At 42.9% G+C, this 19,481-nt stretch overlaps 1 protein-coding gene across 4 annotated transcripts in view; it reads right to left on the bottom strand.

Annotated features, from left to right (window-relative positions):
* fnip1 (folliculin interacting protein 1) overlaps positions 1-19,481 on the bottom strand; it is a 37,997-nt gene that overhangs the window by 16,341 nt on the left and 2,175 nt on the right. The window contains exons 1-8 of one of the 4 annotated variants that reach the window (XM_046409897.1): positions 13,933-17,746; positions 8,830-8,959; positions 5,066-5,203; positions 4,553-4,653; positions 4,051-4,125; positions 3,629-3,720; positions 2,572-2,655; positions 132-203 (exon numbers count right to left, since the gene is read on the bottom strand). In XM_046409897.1, the coding sequence (XP_046265853.1) occupies positions 132-203; positions 2,572-2,655; positions 3,629-3,720; positions 4,051-4,125; positions 4,553-4,653; positions 5,066-5,203; positions 8,830-8,959; positions 13,933-13,943 (703 nt within the window). In that variant the 5' untranslated portion in view covers positions 13,944-17,746. Of the gene's footprint in view, positions 1-131; positions 204-1,234; positions 1,722-2,571; positions 2,656-3,628; positions 3,721-4,050; positions 4,126-4,552; positions 4,654-5,065; positions 5,204-8,829; positions 8,960-13,932; positions 17,747-19,481 lie in introns of those variants that run through there. The other 3 variants (XM_046409896.1, XM_046409898.1, XM_046409899.1) reach the window with 3 other exon arrangements.

The raw sequence follows: 19,481 nt of genomic DNA, 5'->3' as shown, positions 1-19,481 counted from the left end.
TCCCTGTTCCTCTAACCACTTTGGTCTTGATGAGAATAAACGCGAGCCCGATTCAAAGCTCAGGTGTGGGGCTGAAAGCTGTATGGAGTGTAGGTCAATCCAGGCTTTGGCTCCTAGTCTCATTAACCTACCTGACCTGGCGATGCCGCTGTCCCTCTCGTCGTAAAGCCCTCGACCAGGCATGTCCATGGGGTGACTGTGGCCTGGAGGAAGAGAGGAGGGAGATGGAGAGAGAAAGTGAAGTGGTGGGTTAAGAGAGAAGGAAAGGGATGACAAAGAATCAAAGAACAGATAGAAGAAATTTAAGGTGAAAAAAAAAGTGAGTTAAGTGAAGAAAAAGAAGGAAAGCAAAAAGTACAAAGAGGGAAATGAGAGGGTGACAAAAAAAAACCAAAACAACTGGTGAGAAACAGAAAATGTAATCAGCAAAATGGAGCATCAGGCATGCTGAGGATGCTCTTATCACCAACAGTCAGAGTCCTGTGTAGTGCTCTTCTACTCATATAAGAGGGGCTATTACTTTGAACGCATTTGAATCCATGTAGAGGAAAAACTCATTTTGTCCGCAAAGAACTAGACTCATTCTTTTTACTGCATACAACTGTGGAAGGACAAGGAACGACAGATTTTCTTGCTATTGCCTGGCCAATGACTTCATCACCATGTGTCACAGTAAAGATTTGATTGAAAATGTTTTGGTTAGGTTTTGGTTAGGCTGAGAACCACACAAGTCCTACATGTAAGGCCACCACAACAAAGGCTGCAAACACAAGCAGGGCTAATTTATATTGTGAAATGGCTACTGCTGATTGATACGCATGCTGTTAGTGCACCCTTTGTTTTGTAATGCCACAAAAAAAACAAAAAAAAAAAACAGAAGTGTCACAAGGAAAAAAAAAATACAGGAAAAAGCACTGCTGTTGTTGCAGGCTGTCGCTCAGTGCCTCACTCTCTATCTATCTGCAGCTTTGACGTAACCTTCTACAACAGACTCCACAATATGGATTGTCACTGAGCCTGTCTGCTTGTTCCCAAATGTCCTTCTCGTTGACACTTTGGGGCAAAAAAAAGGGAAAAATGTCAATGCTCCTCACAGCAGATGCTTTGTTTTGCCAAGCATGTATGTATGCCTGTGTGTGTATGTGTGTGTGTGTGTGCATGTGCACGTGTGAGGCACATTTATAACCATACCAACATTGCATAACTCACAGAGCTACATGCCATGCCAACTTACGGGTGCCCTAAACAGGATTGTGGGTAGGCAGCACAGCCCAGGGGAGAGGGGGAGGGAGGAATAACCACTGAAGACTCCCGACGACGAAGGAGCTCTCTGATCAGCTTGATATAATGAATGATTGGAGTTTGCGCTTACTGTACTCCATTTCATTATTCGACTGCCTCCCTCAGTCAAAGTTGTCAGCTGAACACTTCCGTTTTGCTTAGCTATTTGGACCGTCGTGTCTAGTAAAGGCACATCAAGCTGAGCTGACGCTCAACAGGAGAGATTTCAGTTCATTTGTTAACAGTGATGACACATGGGCAATGCAATGGTGGCCATACTGTGGAATTTTTAACGTGCGTCACTTGTGAACTCCAAGGATTCCCCACGGTGCCCAGCCATACTGTGCATAGCATTCTAGGAAGTGGGACGGTGACTGAAACGGAAGTGGAAAAGTAAGAAACTTTTCACATTTCCTTCAACAGCTTCGATAGCCAAGGTGCCCTTGTCAACTCAGCTGCCCACAGCTGATTGTGTGTAACACTGAAACTGTATGGACATGAACAAGGATTTCAACTGAATGTGTACACGCATGCTCAGGCAATTTTCACTGCATCATGAAAGGTTTCAAAAAAACAGAAAAGAAAAGTTTAAAACATCTCACTGAATACTGGCAGAATAGAGAGGATGTTGTCACAGTTGATGGTTAAAACAAGCATGAAGTCTACATTTATTGCCCACCTAACACGGTCACAAGGCATGTTAGAGAAAAGGAAGTGAGTGAAGAACACAAAGAGAAGAAGAAGGAGGTGCAAAGACTCAAACTAAAACTCCAGCCACCAACACCAGTGAGAAACCAAGGATACTATTTCTACGTGCGTGATGCACCTGCAGGCCTGGGTCAGATAGTACCGGCAGGTACATTTAATGACTTGTTTGAGAAAACTTCATGGCCAAGGGTGAGGTTGCTTTACTTGTGATTTACTATTGTTTAGATTCACTTTCAATTTTAAGTGAACCAGGTCAACCTAGCGGGGACGTCTCAAAGTAGGTGTGAAACCTGGACTTAAATCGAAAAGTTCTCACCTGCCCAAATGAGCCAAGTTAAATGAAGACATGCTCTTGTTGTTGAAGAGGAATTGTTTATTCAGCATCTATCTGACCCAGGTTATTTGCAGACGTGCTGTGACATTGCATGCTATGCCTACCGCTACCACTTCTAGTGCAGGAATCACCACACAGGCATGCAGCCGCCGAGAGTCGCGGCCAGTACGACCACTCACTACCGCGACTACAGCCTACACACGCATGCAACTGGCACACATTAGTCATGGCCAGTTTTAAGCGCCAACCTGAAAAGAAAGATGCGCTCTTGATGAGGCGCAGAGGGCCCTGTTCAGAGAAGGCCCGTCGAGGGCTGCAGAGCTGAGAAAATCCTGCGCAGCACAAAAGGAAAAAAAAAAACATGGAAAAGAAGAAAGGGAGGAAGAGGGAAGAGAGACAAAAACATGAACCATGGTTAGTGAATGAGTAAGGAGGAAAGCTCGTCACCTCCTGTTGTCCAATCATTTTAAACAACTGAGTTACAGGAGCTTTTTAGTCTGAAATAATAACCATCATCTGGTAGGGCAGTCAGACAAACAACAAGGCTGGTCTCACTCACAGAAAACACAGCTTTATCTAACAAATTCAGACAGACTTTACATCTTTGATGTGTGCAAGCTGATCATTACTGTCTTTTCTGTGAGGACAACAGAAAAAAAAATTCACAAAAGGATAGAATTTGCCAACAGTTCCTTAGATTCTTCTCTCCTTTCGGGGGAATGAGTCAAACGCTGAGATATGCTGAGTGTTTTTTTGGATAACAGTCGATTCTGCTAAGCTGCTGAGAAAACTTAAGTTTGCAGGGCCAGTCTGAAAGTCCTCCAACTGTTCTCGAGGTTAGTGCAGGGGAGCAGAGCTGTTGGCAGAGTCTATCCTGCCTGGTTTGTATTCAAAAAGGAATGTTAAAAGGGTCGGAAAGAGAGAAACAGAATCAGCTGCTTCCTCACACTTCTACCAACGCCCTACGACTGTGTAAACTGAACAACAGATGAAATTCAAGCTGCACTTAAGCTGTAAAGACTAACAATATGTCACACAGTCTTCAAAGTACTCCACCACTAAGTTGCTTGGGGGTTATTCTTGAAGGCAGTTTTTAGCACTGACAGTTACTGAGGCAACATAAGCAGCTAAATAAGACATGAGTAGTTGTACATGCTCTGGAAGTCCCTTCAAGAAGAAAGTAACTACATCGAGGACCTGGCTATGATCAAAACAAAAATATTTCATCCACAAATGAAAGGAAATAGTCGAGGTGTCACTGAAAGCTTAGGATGGTTTGGTGTGACACGGGGATTCTGTGGTTACCTATGTTCCCTAAGAGACTGTTGGCCCCAGTGTTTTGATCAGGCCTTAGGGTGTTGCTGTCCTGTCCAATGAACTCCAGGCTGTCCTGTAACCTGCAGGAGATGACACAGAAAAATGGAAATAAAAGCTAGGTTTGTGTGGATGAATTTAAAACAATTATACTGCATGTATACTGTATGCAAATTTGGGGGGAAAAAAATAAATAAAACTGAATACAGACTGAAAGACGCTGAGAAACAGAGACAGACAGCGTCCCCGCTTGACATAAACATTAGGAACATAGAGCATAGCTGGGACAGATGGAGAGGAGGGAGACAGAAAGAAGAGATGAGGACAGCACGTAGTGGCTCATGGAAGAAGTTGCCATAGGAATCAGAGCGAGAAGTGGGTGTGTATGTGTAGACAGGCATGCGCGTGCTTACGTGTTGAGGCTGCCGTACACGCTGCTTCCCGTCCTGGCGGTGAAGACCTTACTCAGCATCAGCTGAGGCGGCGATCTGATATGACGATAGCGCAGGGACAAAGATCATCAGCAGGTGTGCTCAGTTTGTGTGCTTTTGTGCATTTGTGAGTCTTTCACATCCAACCTCATTTGCCTTTCTTCTTCTACATCAATTCACAACTTTTCCTTTTCTTTCTTGTTCCTCTTGTCTCCTTCCCTTCTTCCTCCACTTGCACTACTTTACCTCACATTTGAACAAACGTAAAAAAAAAAAAATAATAATAATCCCAAAGTCTGAGACTGAAAGCCATTAAAAAAATGTCAAAGCTAATTTTATCATTCTGCTTTTTCCAGGGTTGATGCTTCACTTTCACTATTTTAAAAGTAAGCTTTAAATTGTCAAAGAATGTGTTTTGTTTTCAAGTAGGTATCAGCTGTGAAGAAAAAAAAGCCATTGATGATTGACCCTCTTTTCTTCTTACCTGATCTGGTGGATTTTTAGCGTTGAACCTTTGTAGCTCATAGCTACGGAGCCAAACATCATTTCCCCCAGCATTACAACGTCGGATGAACACCTCGAACCCTGGAGAGGAGAGGAGGAGCACCAAGTTTTAATGCTGGGGTTATGCTCACACACAGACAGTAGACAGCAGCTTAACTTCAAGGCAGAGACCACAACGGAGATACTGAAATAGAGTTTAGGAGGTATTTTACTCAAGTTAATGATGACAGTACAGCAGAACCGAGACTGTATGGTCAATTATCATATTACCAAACAGCTGTTGAACAAGTAGAACACAAACTTGCAGAAACATGACGTCTTCGGCCACTCTGGCCTTAACTGCCCGCCTCTTAACTCATACCCAGTTTGTTTTACATAGGCGTATGAAGCTCGCTATGCTAAAATGCTGAAAGTGAACTTGTGTTACCCTCCTAAGCTGAGGAAAATGTTGCCCATCCGCACAATATTCATGCAAGTCTCAGATTTGTGTTACCTGGAAGCGCAGGCCCTGCTCCTTGGTTTCCTTGGTCTCGGAGGTGCAGGAGGAGGAGCTGTCCAGGGAACTGCTGCTGCCTCCTGTAGGACGGAGCTGGCAGCACTTCGCGAACACCTTCACCTGTCCCTCAGCGCTCTATGAGACAAAAGAAAGAACAGAATATTGTAGTCCAAATGCCACAAACACAGGCAGAAGTTACATGGCAAACCACAATACACTAAATTTACTTACAAACCTCATTCTAACTGTATGACCTTTGAGCTTTGACTTGATGTAAAAATACCACTTTCACTGCTCTGTTTGCAGCTATTAAGGACATAAACTTAAGCAGCCTCCGAAAACATAAACAACTGACGGAGCACTTTTAAAGTAGATTTATGGTTGTTACTTTTCAGCCAACAACACAACGAATGTGCAACATTTAATGTAACAACAGCCACCCTTCACTACTTAGAGCACATGAAATCACCACTACAGATGCAGACATTTGTGTGTTATCTTCTTTGGAGCTTTGGGTCTATTTATGTTGGAACTGCCCATACACATGGGAACAGATAACAAAGTCAAGGGGACCTTATTGCTGGGTTCTGTTTTTGTTTATTTCAGATTTCAGTTATGAAAGCTTCTGCCAACACAAACATGATGAGAGAAACCAACCGATAGCACACTTCACCTATAAAAAGTCACATTTGATGTTTAATTTCACACCGATGAGCCAACATTTCAACAAGTCCAAAAAGTAAAATGTCACCGGCCTGCATCAAGTAAGCGTCTTAATCAAAAAAACAAAAAAAGAAGTTGAATTGTTCAGGTCGCAAACCATAGAAACCTGAGTCAGAGACACCCATGTAAACAGCAAACTAAAAGCAATGTGAACTCAATCAGTCTGTGTCATGTGCCTTCTCAACTTGGCAGACCATTCAAGAGGAATGCATTGGGGAGGGTGTGTGTGTGTGGGTGTGGGTGTGTGTGTGTGCTTTAGCTAGGCTCTGGTAATGCCTCACTCGAATCCACAGTTCCTGTCAATGTACAAGAAGGAGTAAAAGAAAGGGAAAATCACGAAGGAGACAAAGAGAAACGGAATGAGATGAGGAGATGAAGGGGAAAACAAGAGGAGGAAGGATTAGTGCTGTTGCTTCATTCGGTTCTTTTTAAAGTAAACCATGCAGACATGTGACTTATATTTAATTCTCTGCCATTAATATGAGCCATTTTGCAGCACAAGCTCACACACACACACACACACACACACACACGTACTCATGTTAATAAAGCCACACTGACTGAGTGAGCCTGTGTTTGGGTGTGTACGTGTGTGTGTGTGCATGTGTGTGTGTATGTGTGTGTCTGCTGCAGTGCAATGTGAGGTGTGTACACAGAGGCCAGCAGCATGTGACTGCCAGTCATATGACTCTTTCGGGAACTCGTGATAGAGCTGCACTGCAATCATCCCCTCCCTCCCTCCCTCTCTTTCCCTCACCACCACTCCAACTTCATCCCTCTCTATTTACTGCAGCTTTCTTTTTCTCTCTTAATGCATCCGTTTCTTTCCTGGACAAGATTTGTCTTCTTCTCCAGCTCTGGCTTTCCTTACATTATATGCTCTCCCAGCCCACCAACCCCCATCTTTTCTTCATTCTCTTCTTTCTCAGCAACCCCATGCATCTCTAATGACCCCTTGTTTCTCTATTCCTCATTCTGCCTGACCCGCTGTCCTTTGCTTGTTCCTGCTGTTGATCTCTCTAAAATAAATTCCTCTGAGTTGACGGAAAAGACAACAAAAAACAGCCATCATGTGACAGAAGTCACACAGTGGCTGCCGAAGCGCTAACAGTGCAGAACATACCAAATTATTAAAACTGACCCAGGCAACCGCACTGACTCCTCTTTCTGCATTTCTTTAGATCATGTTTTTTTTAAAAGGTAACTTTAAAAAAATGTCACTGTGTGAGAGACAGTTCAAATGTGTGGCTTTAGCAAACCCACATGTATGAGCTGGAAAGCAGACAGACAATTTTCAATGTCAGGGTGTCATAAGACAGCGGGAGTCCCTGCGCTTCTGTGTGATGATAAGGTCACGATAAAGAGGCAGATGGACAGACAGACGAGAAAGTGAGGCAGCAGAGAGAGAGAGAGAGAACCTGGTCGGTGGAGAAAGATGCAGCACAAAGACAGGTAAAACAGGAAAGTGAGAGGGAGGCAGAAGAGGTATGATGAGAGGAAAGGACATGACAGATGTAGAGAGAAATGCTGAAGAAACTACAAGGAACTAAAAAGAGAGGGAGAGTATGAGGTAGAGAGATGTAAGAAGAGAGGTAGAGAAAGCTGAACAGCTGAAGAGAGATTTTACAAGTAAAAGAGAGGATCAGAAATGAATAGATGGAGACAAAGTGCACAGAGAGGCAGCAAAAGAAAAGGCAGATAATAAAGATTACAGAGATAATGTAGGGAAGACCAAGGTGGCCAGATTAACTTAAATAAGCAGAGGACAGTAATGAGGACATTACAGACACAGAAAGACAGAGCGAGGAAAGAAAGAGCAGGAAAAGAAAAAGCAAGATACAGGAAATTTTTAAAGAGGGTGAGACCGGGCAAAGACCGACAGGGAGAACGACAGACAGCGAGTGACACGGCTGTCATGTGAGGATGAAAGAATGCTGCTTACACATGGGCTGTCAGCTGAGGCTATTATTATTGGAGAGATAAGCGCACCAGAACGAACCGGTTAGGGTCAGACAGGAACGCACAGCGGCATTATGAAAATATTAGGACTGTTATTAAAAATTAAAAAAGAAAAAAGGACTTTGACTGTGCGTCACTGTTTGTCAGGTAAAGAAAAAGTCAGGTGACAGGTGAAGTACGGGCGAGGCTGTACACCCAAGGCTTGTAGTCAAAAGACATAATTGGTGTGTTTAAAAGCACACACCCTGACTTCTACGCTGTAGTACAACACATGACATTATCATATTTTACTGGTTGACATGGGTGTGATAACAAATGCACTCACAGACTACCTGTTTAATATAAAGGTAAGAATGTTAAGGTGATATCTGGCTTCAGCGTTTCACTGAAAAAGTGATGTGTCATTTGTTGACTGGACCTTCAGTTTTAGAAGGTTTTAGCAAAAATAAATTAACTTAAGACGTGACTGGTCCGGTTTTAGAGAAATCTCATCATTCCCTACACTACTAGTTTTATATTAATAAATAAAATTTGAATAAACGTAAATACACAACAAACACGACAAATAGGACTTGCACAGAACGAAACAGGACACGTTCTCTGCCTTCCACGTTTGATCCCTCAGTCAGACGCTGTTCACTGAGGGGCAGTGAGGCGTCTGCAGCACAACCATCATAAAGTGCAGCTTGTGCCCTCTGAACGCCATCAAACAGTCACGTGGCGTCTGCTGCATGGCACGTCTCTGCAACCGCTCTGTCCATATCTCATATCTTTGCTCATGCTCGTAATTTGAGATTTTAGATGCCAACTGGGATTGAATTGAACAAAAAAAAGGCCCATGGGACTGAACAAAGCTAATCAATATAAACTATAATAAACAGGCAGGATAGGAAAGAGGAAGCGGTAAGTAGCTGCTTTGACTACGTTCTGCAATGTATTTTCACATCTTATTTCCTATCAAGGCAACCTTTTCAAGTTTCACTTTTAAATGGGACCTGTTGCTACTGCGACAGACAAAACTGACATTACAACAAAATGACAACACACACACACAAAAAAAAAAAAATCACGTGACTCACAGCGATGGGAGTTTCCTCCGTGCCCCTCTTCTTGGCATTGGAGTCGAAGAGGACATTTCTGCCGCGCCTCTCGCAGTCCTGGTAGACTATCAGCCTGATCTGACTGGGCTCCAGCTGGGGGATTGGCCAGCTAGACGGGAGAAAGAACGGACGGATGAGAGAGGGATCAAAAGAGGTGAAGACAGAGAAAGCAAAGTGAAAAAGGCAGACGGAAGGTGGCAGAGTGAGAGAAAATGAAGGACATAATTCAAATAAAATGCAAATTCAAATAAAGCAGCAGCAGACATCAGGCAGGTGAAACAGAGTGAGCAGGAAAATTGAAGAGACCTCTCAGCCACTGTTCAAGTGTTTCATCCTGGAAATTTGCATGTTAGAGAAAACGAGGTCACGCTCCAGTAACAAAACAAATCCAAAGCAGTCTGTTCCTGCACAGTGCTGAAGGAAGCAGAGAAGTGACAATAGTTTGCCTACCGTAAACACCAATCCTGAGAACAAAACTTTTACATTATGAATGTGATAACCACGACACGACAGGCTTCATACAACGTCTTTTCACATATGCAGTAGTACTCCCTGTATACAGACTTTGATGTGTAAAATCAGGAGTTACCCTTTAAAACTAATAATTGGTTCATATACAGTTTTTGTTTTGTAGCATACTTAAGCTATGTTGGCATTCCAAGCTCCTATTTTCTGTATGGTATCTTCCAGATATGCATATGACTAGAAAACTGGCTTGGGGTAGAAATGATGAACTAGCAAGATTAAAAAAAAAAAAAAAAAATCTTCCGTAATCCCTACCAGTGGTCATGGCAGAGCCAACAGACTCCATGCCACAGCTACCATTCATCCATCTCATACCTAAATGAGTGGGGAGCAACAAAGACAGGCTAAGCCAAGACAGCCTACTACCCACCCACCACTACAGATTTACTGCGTACCCAGAAAACAAAAAGCTACTGAAGACACTTCAGGGAATATATGCCAGTGCCATACTTTTTGCAGCTGCTCTCTGCAGTACATTCATAAAGTTGCACGTCAGTCACGCATTGTAACTAAAGGCTGCAGCTCTGTTAGATGAGAGTCACTAGAGTCACTATTAAAACTTGACTCAAGGCAACGAGTTTCATTCTGTATATAATTGTAGAGTGAAGACATCCTGCATCATTCTTTTTCTGTTTCCGAAATTCAATTATCTTTCAAATTGTACTACTGTCTATTTGCAGCATCGGACCTGCACACATTTAATCTATCAGCTGCTTACAATGAGGAATGGGATCCTAAATGAGAACACAGTTCAGTAGTTTAAAGTGCTCATGGCTCAGCTGGAAAAAAGGAGATGTCAGGGATTTATCTGTGCTAGAATTTAGCAACCTCTAAATCAATATTCGATGACAGTTGGTGGATTGTTTGCTTGTCTTCTGCACACCTGGAGTCAAAGTTTCATTTTGACTGTTCATTCGTTAGTCAATGACTAATCGAGTAAACTGTGGCTGTTCAAATTACTAAAAACCATCCTTAGAGCAACTCAAGGTGAGTCACTGAAAAACAGTGGAAGTGAGTTTTGAAGCATTACATTTTAAACTGTAATAGACTTTAGAAGTGGTACAATGCTGCTGGCAGGAAGCAATGTTCAGCCGTTAAGTAACAGTTAAGCTGTTTTCACTGGCAGCCTCCGGTCCATGGCCGTTGCTAGGTAACTTGTGGTTTCATTCAGCTCATCTTATTAATGCTAGCCATCTCAGGTAATACAGTAAAGGATGTTGATGCATCTCACTGTGGGTACAAGCACACTTCCCGGGGCTCTGGCAGTCACCTCAGCATCTGGGGAAACTGTCCCCAGGATGATTTAGTAGGGGCTATAAAGATGACAGGGGACTGAGCCAGCAGATAGACAGTCGACGATGGATAGATGGCTCAGGCAGATGGACACGGAGCTGGGCCTAATTATAGCCTTTTATTGGGGAGTGGGGAGGGTCCCTAAACACAAGTGTTTACAGTAAATGGATTGGTGGGGAGGGGTGGAAAAGGAACAGCTAAGCCCATTTCACTTGTCAACAAAACACTGCACGCGTGTGCGTGCACACACACACACAAGCCCGCACTCAAAAGCAGCATTTAAACTGTTGGTCAGGGAAACAGGACAGGAAACACCTTTGTGTTAGTATACAGTTCTGCCTGTGCGAAAGAGAAAGTCTATGTGTATCGTTCCATGCATGTGAGCTGCTATTTACCAAACACTGGTGTCAAGGTATGACCAGCATTCTTGGAGGCAAAACAGTGCGGTCTTGCAGCGAAGCGGGACCGGGGAGGGGGGTGTGTGTGTGTGTGTGTGTGTGTGTGTGGTGGTGGAGGGGGTGAGTCGTGCTACAACCTGCTGCAGTGTTAACTTGTTGAGGCAAAGTCATTTGTCAGATGGGGCCTTGAGAGCAGCCGCATTGCACTGCATGCATGCGTGCTGAAACTTGCTGAAGAACATTTCCACTGTATCTGTGGGGGGGTTCAGCAGACAGACACCTCTGTCTCACTCATACATAATTATACCTGTCTTCCTATATTTAATAATATCAACTCATCTGTTCATTACTGACCTCTTACACACTCACACACTGTACCCACAAACTCACCAAAAACATGTTTCGTTTGCTGATGTTTATTATCAGAGGAACTGCTGCAAATTCTCTCTGCATAGTTCAAAAAGGATACTGGTATTTCACTCATAGGCTTTGTGACACTATTCTCAAGAAATAAAGTGTCTGGCCAAAGTTGTGGGTTTTACGTTTGATTCATACAACTGTCACATCGCAGTCATCTTGCACTGCTTTTAGAACAATACAGAGATGTGTTGGCGATTGATCACTCAACATCCAAAGTTTTCAAGGGTTGAACGCGATTAAAGTACTGCTCCACTGGTGATTGGCTTATCTTTTGTTCTTCTGCTCCTTTGCCAAGACAAAGAATTAATGAAATTAACGTTTGATTACTTGATTGATTACAAAAAAAAACAAACAAACAAAACTTCAGGTTTTTCCTGCTGACTCCTGTCCAAGGGCTAGAGACAAGACCTCTTACTCAGTCTGGGCACTAAATGGGTGATGTAATGCCTGCCTAACCTACAAAATAAGCTCAAATTGCATTGTATGGGGCTGGGCTGATGTTCAGCTCATAGACTTGTGTGTAAGATGAGATTACACATCAGGTAACCCTCTTAGTATGTCACATGCCTCCATGCAATTGGACCAAAGCCTTTCATGACTGATTTATTTATAAATTTGACTTTGCTGCTAGCTTTAAGTGTGTTCAGATTTTAGCTAGGGTTGTAGCAACGGGGGAGCAGGGAGACGACTGACAAGTCAGGACACTTTGATGTTCAACCAAGGCATCATGGGATTACCAGCTACCAACTATGCTAACAACAATAACTGTAGCTTAAACGGAAAAAAAAGAATAAATACTCACATTCAGTGTCCGATTTATCATTCTGGATTTAATTTACAAGGTCTCGAAAAAGACGTTGGAACAGTTAGCTCTCTCACGTAGCGATCCAGAGACATTTAATGTTATGCTGTATACCCCTGAGCTAACTTACAGTCCAGTATGATGTTCCTCATCAGTGGTGTTCAACACACTGAGACAGACTTCTACATGTAGCTCAGCTGGAAAAAGTTTAACCACGAGCCGAATTGCTGCTACAATTAGCTGATCTTGTTTCTCTGATAACTTAACATGTTGATATCCAATGACTTCATCTGATGAAAAGATAAAGTGTTAGTGTTAAAATGATCAGGATGCGACTTAAAACACACTGAAATCAATCGGCCTGAAATGTTTTAATGTCTGGCCACTCAGCCGACGGCCAACACTTATGAAAACCTCTGCTATGATCTCCCATTGAGGAAAAAAAGCCAATATTTACTATTCTAATATACATGTGAGTGAACAAAATTTAACCTTGCTCTGAACATTGTGTTGTTCATTTTCTGGTGGCAACTACTGCAAAAATAAGATAATGTGTTTTTTTTTCGGATCAGCCCAGAGACGATCTGCATAGTTTGACACCAAACTCACTGTTCCCTTTGTTTAAAGCATAACAGAAGGAAATCACAGACAGAGAGATGCGAAGAAGAAAACAATAAACACAGGAGAAAAAGCCAGAAAGACTGCAAAACGGAGAGGGAGACGCTTTATTAATGTTAGGAAAAAAAAATTTCAGAAAGCAAGGAAAAAAGGAGCAAAAAATAAAGATGGGGGTTCACAACAAGAGCAGAGCGGAGACAAAGAACAAAGGCTGTGCACAACAACAGAAAAGAGAAGCTAACATTGATCTTAGATGGAGAGAAAAACCAAGAATTAAACTTGGATAATGAGAAAACGGAGCAGGGAAAACAAGGATGGAAAAACATTTGCGGTAAACAGAAAGACATTTGAAAGAAAGGCGAGAGCAAAGGAGGAAGTATCCCATCAGTGAGCTTGTGACAGTCACAGCGTTGACAGAAGAGAGGAGAGTCATTCATAAAAGCGGCACATGACCTCATGACTGTTACATACTTGTACTGCTTTAATCTCGTTTGTCTGAATCCAAAAATGACTCAAACACACGCACAGAGACACTTGCATGTATTCATTGTTCACTTCCTTGAACAACCTGTTGATCTTACAAGAAAATCCCTGGGAGTTTTATTTAGCCTACATGTCTAAATGACAAAAAATATCACAAGCAGGGCCTTGACTGTTTTATTTAAATGATTCACTAACTTCCTTAACAAAGGTTATCAGATCTGAGATCACAGACATGCAAAACAGAAACTCTTTAAACTACTGCTCCACCCAAACACACACACACACACAAACACACAGGTTGTTTTGTATCCAAAACACAAAAATTCTTCATTATATATCATTGACCTCGAATGACAAAAATCAATCTGTCATTATTCTTGCAACGTCCAGTGCTTAAAACTGCAAGCGCTGTCTGGCTGAAAGCAGGCGGAAAGCAAAACTGCAAGCAAACCACAACACAAGCTCTGTTCTCAAGGCTCCTTTGACCAACACACATGCCCACTTGGATGCATGTAAGCCCGGTTAAACATTACCGAATCCTACCTGGGCATCATTGCGAGACTGCCAGTATTTCCCCAGCCCTCTCCCTCTCTTTCTATTCCTCTGTCTTCTCTCCTCTCCTCTCCTCTCCTCTCTCAGCCAAAGCAGGGTCTAAGAATAGCAGTGAACTAAATTCACACAACAACATGAGACTGTCAGGTGATCGCAGGAGCACTGTGTGTGCTGGACAGTACAGAGGCAGCAACAGCAGCGAGCCCGGACCGCTGACTGCCAGAAAGCGCCAGTGATAACAGAGTGACGGCGGGGATTTGTTTGTGTGTTGTTTCTTAATCCCATTCTTTTTTTTTTTCCCTCTCTCCATTGTGCTCCCTCTCGCCTTCTTTCCATCTTTTCTTCTCCAGTAAATTTAAATAAGCCTTTGAAGAAAGAGCAGGGAAACAAATAGCTTAAAGAAACCAGACTCTTGTAAGTGACTCTTTTAATTCTTCTTCGTGGATAGCGGATAGTGGTCAGGTTTGTCACTGCTTATTGAAGTCTGCAGCAATAGCAAGAAAGTGAGGAGAAGGGAGAACTGAAACTTTTACCATCACAGATCGACTACGAGTTCCTGCTCTCTGACTGTGGTTAAGAGATAAGGGTTTTCTACTGCTGCGTCAAATGATTATACCACTGAAGTGAAAGATGTTTCAAATGTGACGCATAAGTGGCATTTTCACTCATTTTTACAAATTAATGCCAACGAGATGGTGGCTGAAACCCTCCCCTTTCCAATACCCTGTACTCCAAGGTAAAGGCATAGGTGTCATTAATGATACAAGTTTAATCTGTCCAGGCTCAATGAATAACCTAAATATCTGGCAGTGATATAAAGTCTGTCACAGTGGAGCAAAAGCACCCATAGCTGTTCCTGTCTAAAGTGTGTACTGATAAAGGTCACAGCAAAGCAGTCAAGTTTCCCTGTCTGCAGTCAGTCTAACATCAGCCTACTTACTGACCTCAAAGAGCCCTCGCTCTCTCTCTCCACTGCCACTGGGACATCTGTGCATGTCGTGTGTGTGCGTGTGTGTGTGTGTGGGTGTGTGTGTTCGTGTTTGTCGGAGACACAGAGACAGTTACATAAATATCCCCTCAGTCCAAGCTGTGTGACGTTTTTCCGGCCATGTGTGACAGACGTTTCAGCAGCTTGTCCTCAAACCAAGACACAGTATTGTTATGGACAATTTCATGCCGTTTTTCTGTACACCTGTCATCTAAAAGACTACATCGATATCAGTGCATCACCATCACATTACAGTCTGGATCAAGCAAGGCTAGTTTTCCATTAAGGGAATCTGCTCTGAAGGTGATGACAGCCGAGGTGACCTGTTGGAAAGGGACCCTGCACTGCAACACTGCGAAACTGACCACGACGCTGGCATCTGTGTATTTAGTTACATGCTTCACATCAGTCTCTGCATGTATCGCAAGTCCAATGCATTCAATTAATAGACATGTCTGAGTATCAGCACTGTTGTCTACAAGCTGTAGCGTTTTCTGTGTAGTCATGCTATGTTCCCATGACAGAAGTGCATGACTACTACTGGGTATGCATCACTAGAGCTACACGGGAGATCAGCAATCACCATCTAATCTTTCAGTTATCTCTACTCTTATAGGGGAACCTTCTGCACGTACATTCTCACAACGGACTATTACTTCCCAAGGTCTGCCTGGTTGATAAATGTGAAACCTCCCATGTAGAGAGTGGTGCAGATGTGAAATGCTACAGGCTGATACAGCCTCAGAGAGAGAACACTCATTTGCTGCTGGAGTGGCCAAGTCCCTGTTTGTAGAGGGTGAAACACAAGCCAGCATATGCTTCGCCACACCCACACAAGCACTGCACTTTCTTGACCTGATCATGTTTTGCTCCGACTAAACTCTCATCAGCGGAAACTCCCTCAAAAGAGCTGGCCCAAAGCACCTGACTACCTGCATACCTGCTGGTCTCTCTGCTGGCTACGCTGCATTCAGGACTTCTGCATTCCAGCAATCACATGATTCTGACTGGGTGAAGATGCAGCAGCCGCAGGCCACTGAGTTCACAATTACAACGCAGTCAAACATCAGCCGGTTGACTGAGGGAACTCGTATAGCCAGAGGCCGATGTCAAGGTGTACGCTTTCAGAGTCAGAAGGAGTCCAAGACGACAGACACAAGCAAACCTAGAGATTCCACTTTACATAAAACACTGTATACAGAAAATAATGGTGTTACTCTTTGCTAGTGTGGTTTAGTGTTTTACAGGTTCACACTGTGTGTTTTTGTGTGTGTGTGTGTGTGTGTGTGTGTGTGTGTGTGTATCTAATGACTATGTGTACACTATGGCTCACTCCTGTGTCACAACTTCTTCTGAATAAGCAACCCATGACAGGGGGGGGAGCGATGAGAGTATGACTGTGCCTCACAAAGGACGACATGATGGTATCATCAAGCTGAACAGGAGTGGTGACAGCCACCCACAAATCAATCGATCGGTGCTAAGTTCATTTTTACTCCCAAGATGAAGAACCTTCATAATATGACAAGTGAGACAAGCATTACCCGTGCAAATTAAACTTATATTTCCTTTCCGCTGCATTTAGCAATCAAAGTGTCATGTGACAGACATGATTAATTGCTCAGCCTTAAAGCAAAGTGATAAGGCTGTCAGTCAACACATCCTGCCTCTCTGTCAAACAACCCTGTCAAACAACCCCCCCCTTCCTGTCATTTCTCTCTTTTTTCATCTTTATAATCTAAAGGCTGAAAGTAGGCTAATTAGGTGATGTGACTTTTTGGTTTGGCTTTCAGCAGACCAGCTAATCATGCTGCTTGTTATCAGTGCCATCCGGTGCTGATGAGGGCTTTGTGATTTACTTGGGGTTGCATGTTAAGGCTTTTCATTCTTAAATTAACCTTCAAGGTCAAACAACAACAACAAAAAAAAACAGTCAACATGCCATATTCCTTTTGATGAAAGTTATAATGAAAAAGTACCTTATCATGCTCTGGGGGGACCCATTTTTAACTGGGGTAATCCCAGTGAAAACAAATACACATAAATGTTGGGACAGAAGACAGGATAAAAATATAATAGACTCTGGACCAAGACATTATTTTTTAACAGCTGACTACACTGCAGACCGTAGTATGTTTAGCAATGTATCTCTGCCCTTCTTGTGAGCTCCCGCTGTCCTCGTATCATGTATCAGCATTAGCTGTGAAAACTGATCACCAGCAAACACTTGGTGATTATTGTGATGCTGGGGAATTGTGGAAACCACATAAAGTCATCACAAAATACAGACTAGATTTGGTTGAGCAAGTTCTTCATTTTCACAATTTGTCATGCGCTGGCATGCTCATAGACCTTACTATAATCTAGAAAGGCCTAACAACCAACCAGTCAACATAAACCAACAAAAAACCTGACAGGAACACAACAGTGTCTAGCAGTGCTTAAGCTGATGTCTTCTCAAAGTAAGAGGACATGCAGGCCTAACTAGATGTTAAGCTGACACACTAACACCCACTAGAACACTGCTGCATGTGTATGATGTGTGTGCACCTTTTAAGTAAAACTATATCTTTACCATGACCCTGCACTTCTGAGAAGCCCAAATGTGGCCACTCAAAATAGCCCTGATAGGAACCTGATGACAGCCGCCGTCCTTACAGAAGCCTGACAGGCCTGCAGTGTTCACGCGCACACACACACACACAAGACAACAGGCTTGCAATGCAAAGCTACAACATACATGAATCCGCCGAACTAACATACTTTAAATATGCACAAGTAGCAAAAATACTGAGTGTGAGGCAAGCAGACACACACACACACACACACACACACACACACACACACTACTTATCCAACTCACAGCTTTATGCCAGTGAGTGAGAAAGCAGCCATGTGATCGTCCTACAAACATGACAGCTTGAGATTGATGAAAGCCTCACATGACACACCGAGTTATGAAAGTGCGCAGTGAAAGAAGGACACCACGCCAATCGGGAACCCGAGACACTACTTCTCCTGTAAACTACCAGGAAAAAAAAGTATTGCTATAAATGTATCCGATGCTGTGTAAAATTTTGTTCTGCAACGTCACACATTTTCACGGAGGGGGGGGGGGGGGGTACTCTGAGATATGTTCCATCTAGGCATGTGATGTGTACTCATTAAATATGACTGATTAAATTTAATTTTTATTTCAAATTTGCAATGTGAACCTAGATAATGCATAAAATGAATTATGTAAAAAATTATGTAATTATGTACAAAAATGCTACATTTTCACAGAGACAAAAGACAGTGGCTTTAAACAGCAAAAACAACAGTTTTTACTAACAACATTCAGGATGAAATACTTTGTATTTGTATCATGTCATTCATATGAAAAGTAAGAAAAAACACTTTTCTTTCAGGCATAATTTTCATAAAAATTGTAAAAAAAAAAAAAAAAGCTGGCAACCACACCCTTCCCCTGCTCTGTCAAACACAGCTATACTGAGATATATGGCCCGGGTCAAGAATGAAGTTTCCTCAGCAGACTGCAGTGGTGGTGGTGGCGGCGGTGTTTTGAGGGGGGGCAGCCAGGACAAGCAGTCTGGCTGTGGGTGGGTAGGACAAAGCTACTGGCTGATGATCAGGCCTCCGACTGGGTAGGAGATGAGCCAAGAGCTCTCAGTGTAATGTACAGTATGCTGTCCCTTGTCAAGTGCTGCAGACAGGGAAACAGGAGAAGCTTTTTAGGCTTTCCTCCCAGGGTCAGCCAACCTGCTGCCCTCTGTGGTATTCTGGAGGGGACAGTGCTGTGCTGTGGCAGAGCTCTGGGTGATGCATTATCAACCACTTTTCAAAAACCTTTATTCATCATCCCCTTGGGCTAATCCCTATAGTGATATCTGTATTTTTTTTAAAAAAGAGAGCTTAAATCAGTGGTTTACTTTGTTCCCCTTATCTATTAATGTCAAATGAACATTAGCTTATATCACTGGACCTTCTGATATATCGGTGTTGCTCTACTAAGTCAAGAGCCAGACTGAGATTTAATTACTAAAAGATGAAGGGAGCTCTGACTTAAGTGTGTATTTTTCTATTATCTTCATTAAAAGCAACATTATTCTGGGACAACCTGCCCTGAGGTGTTCAAGCGGGCGTCTTCAAAATCTCATTTGAAACGGCCATACCCAGCCAGCTTGATTCATAATATCTGCTCTCTTACACAAGCAGCCTTGAGTGCAAACAAATACAAAGCAGGTAGGTCAGATGCAGTTTTAAAGAGATTCATCCTTAGCCGAATCTCCGAATACTGTCCACACCATCTCAGCAGTCCACCTCTGTTAGTGGTCTCCAGTCATACCTCATCCTGCTCATCCCGACCACCAAAACTCTCCCTTTTTCATTATTTTTCCACTCTCCCATCAGCCAGGGCCTTCACAGACCTCTGGAATTCCCACCTCTTCGTTTCATCTAATTTGATCCACTCATTTGATCCTCTACTTTAACACTGTCGCGTAGATGTTCTCTTCTTCCCTTTAAAAACAACCCCCCCCAATTTGCCACT

This window comes from Scatophagus argus, chromosome 14 (genome assembly GCF_020382885.2).
Source record: "Scatophagus argus isolate fScaArg1 chromosome 14, fScaArg1.pri, whole genome shotgun sequence".
NCBI lineage: Eukaryota > Metazoa > Chordata > Actinopteri > Scatophagidae > Scatophagus > Scatophagus argus.
Note: the sequence above shows the minus strand (reverse complement) of the source record. Positions and strands in the feature narration are given on the sequence as shown.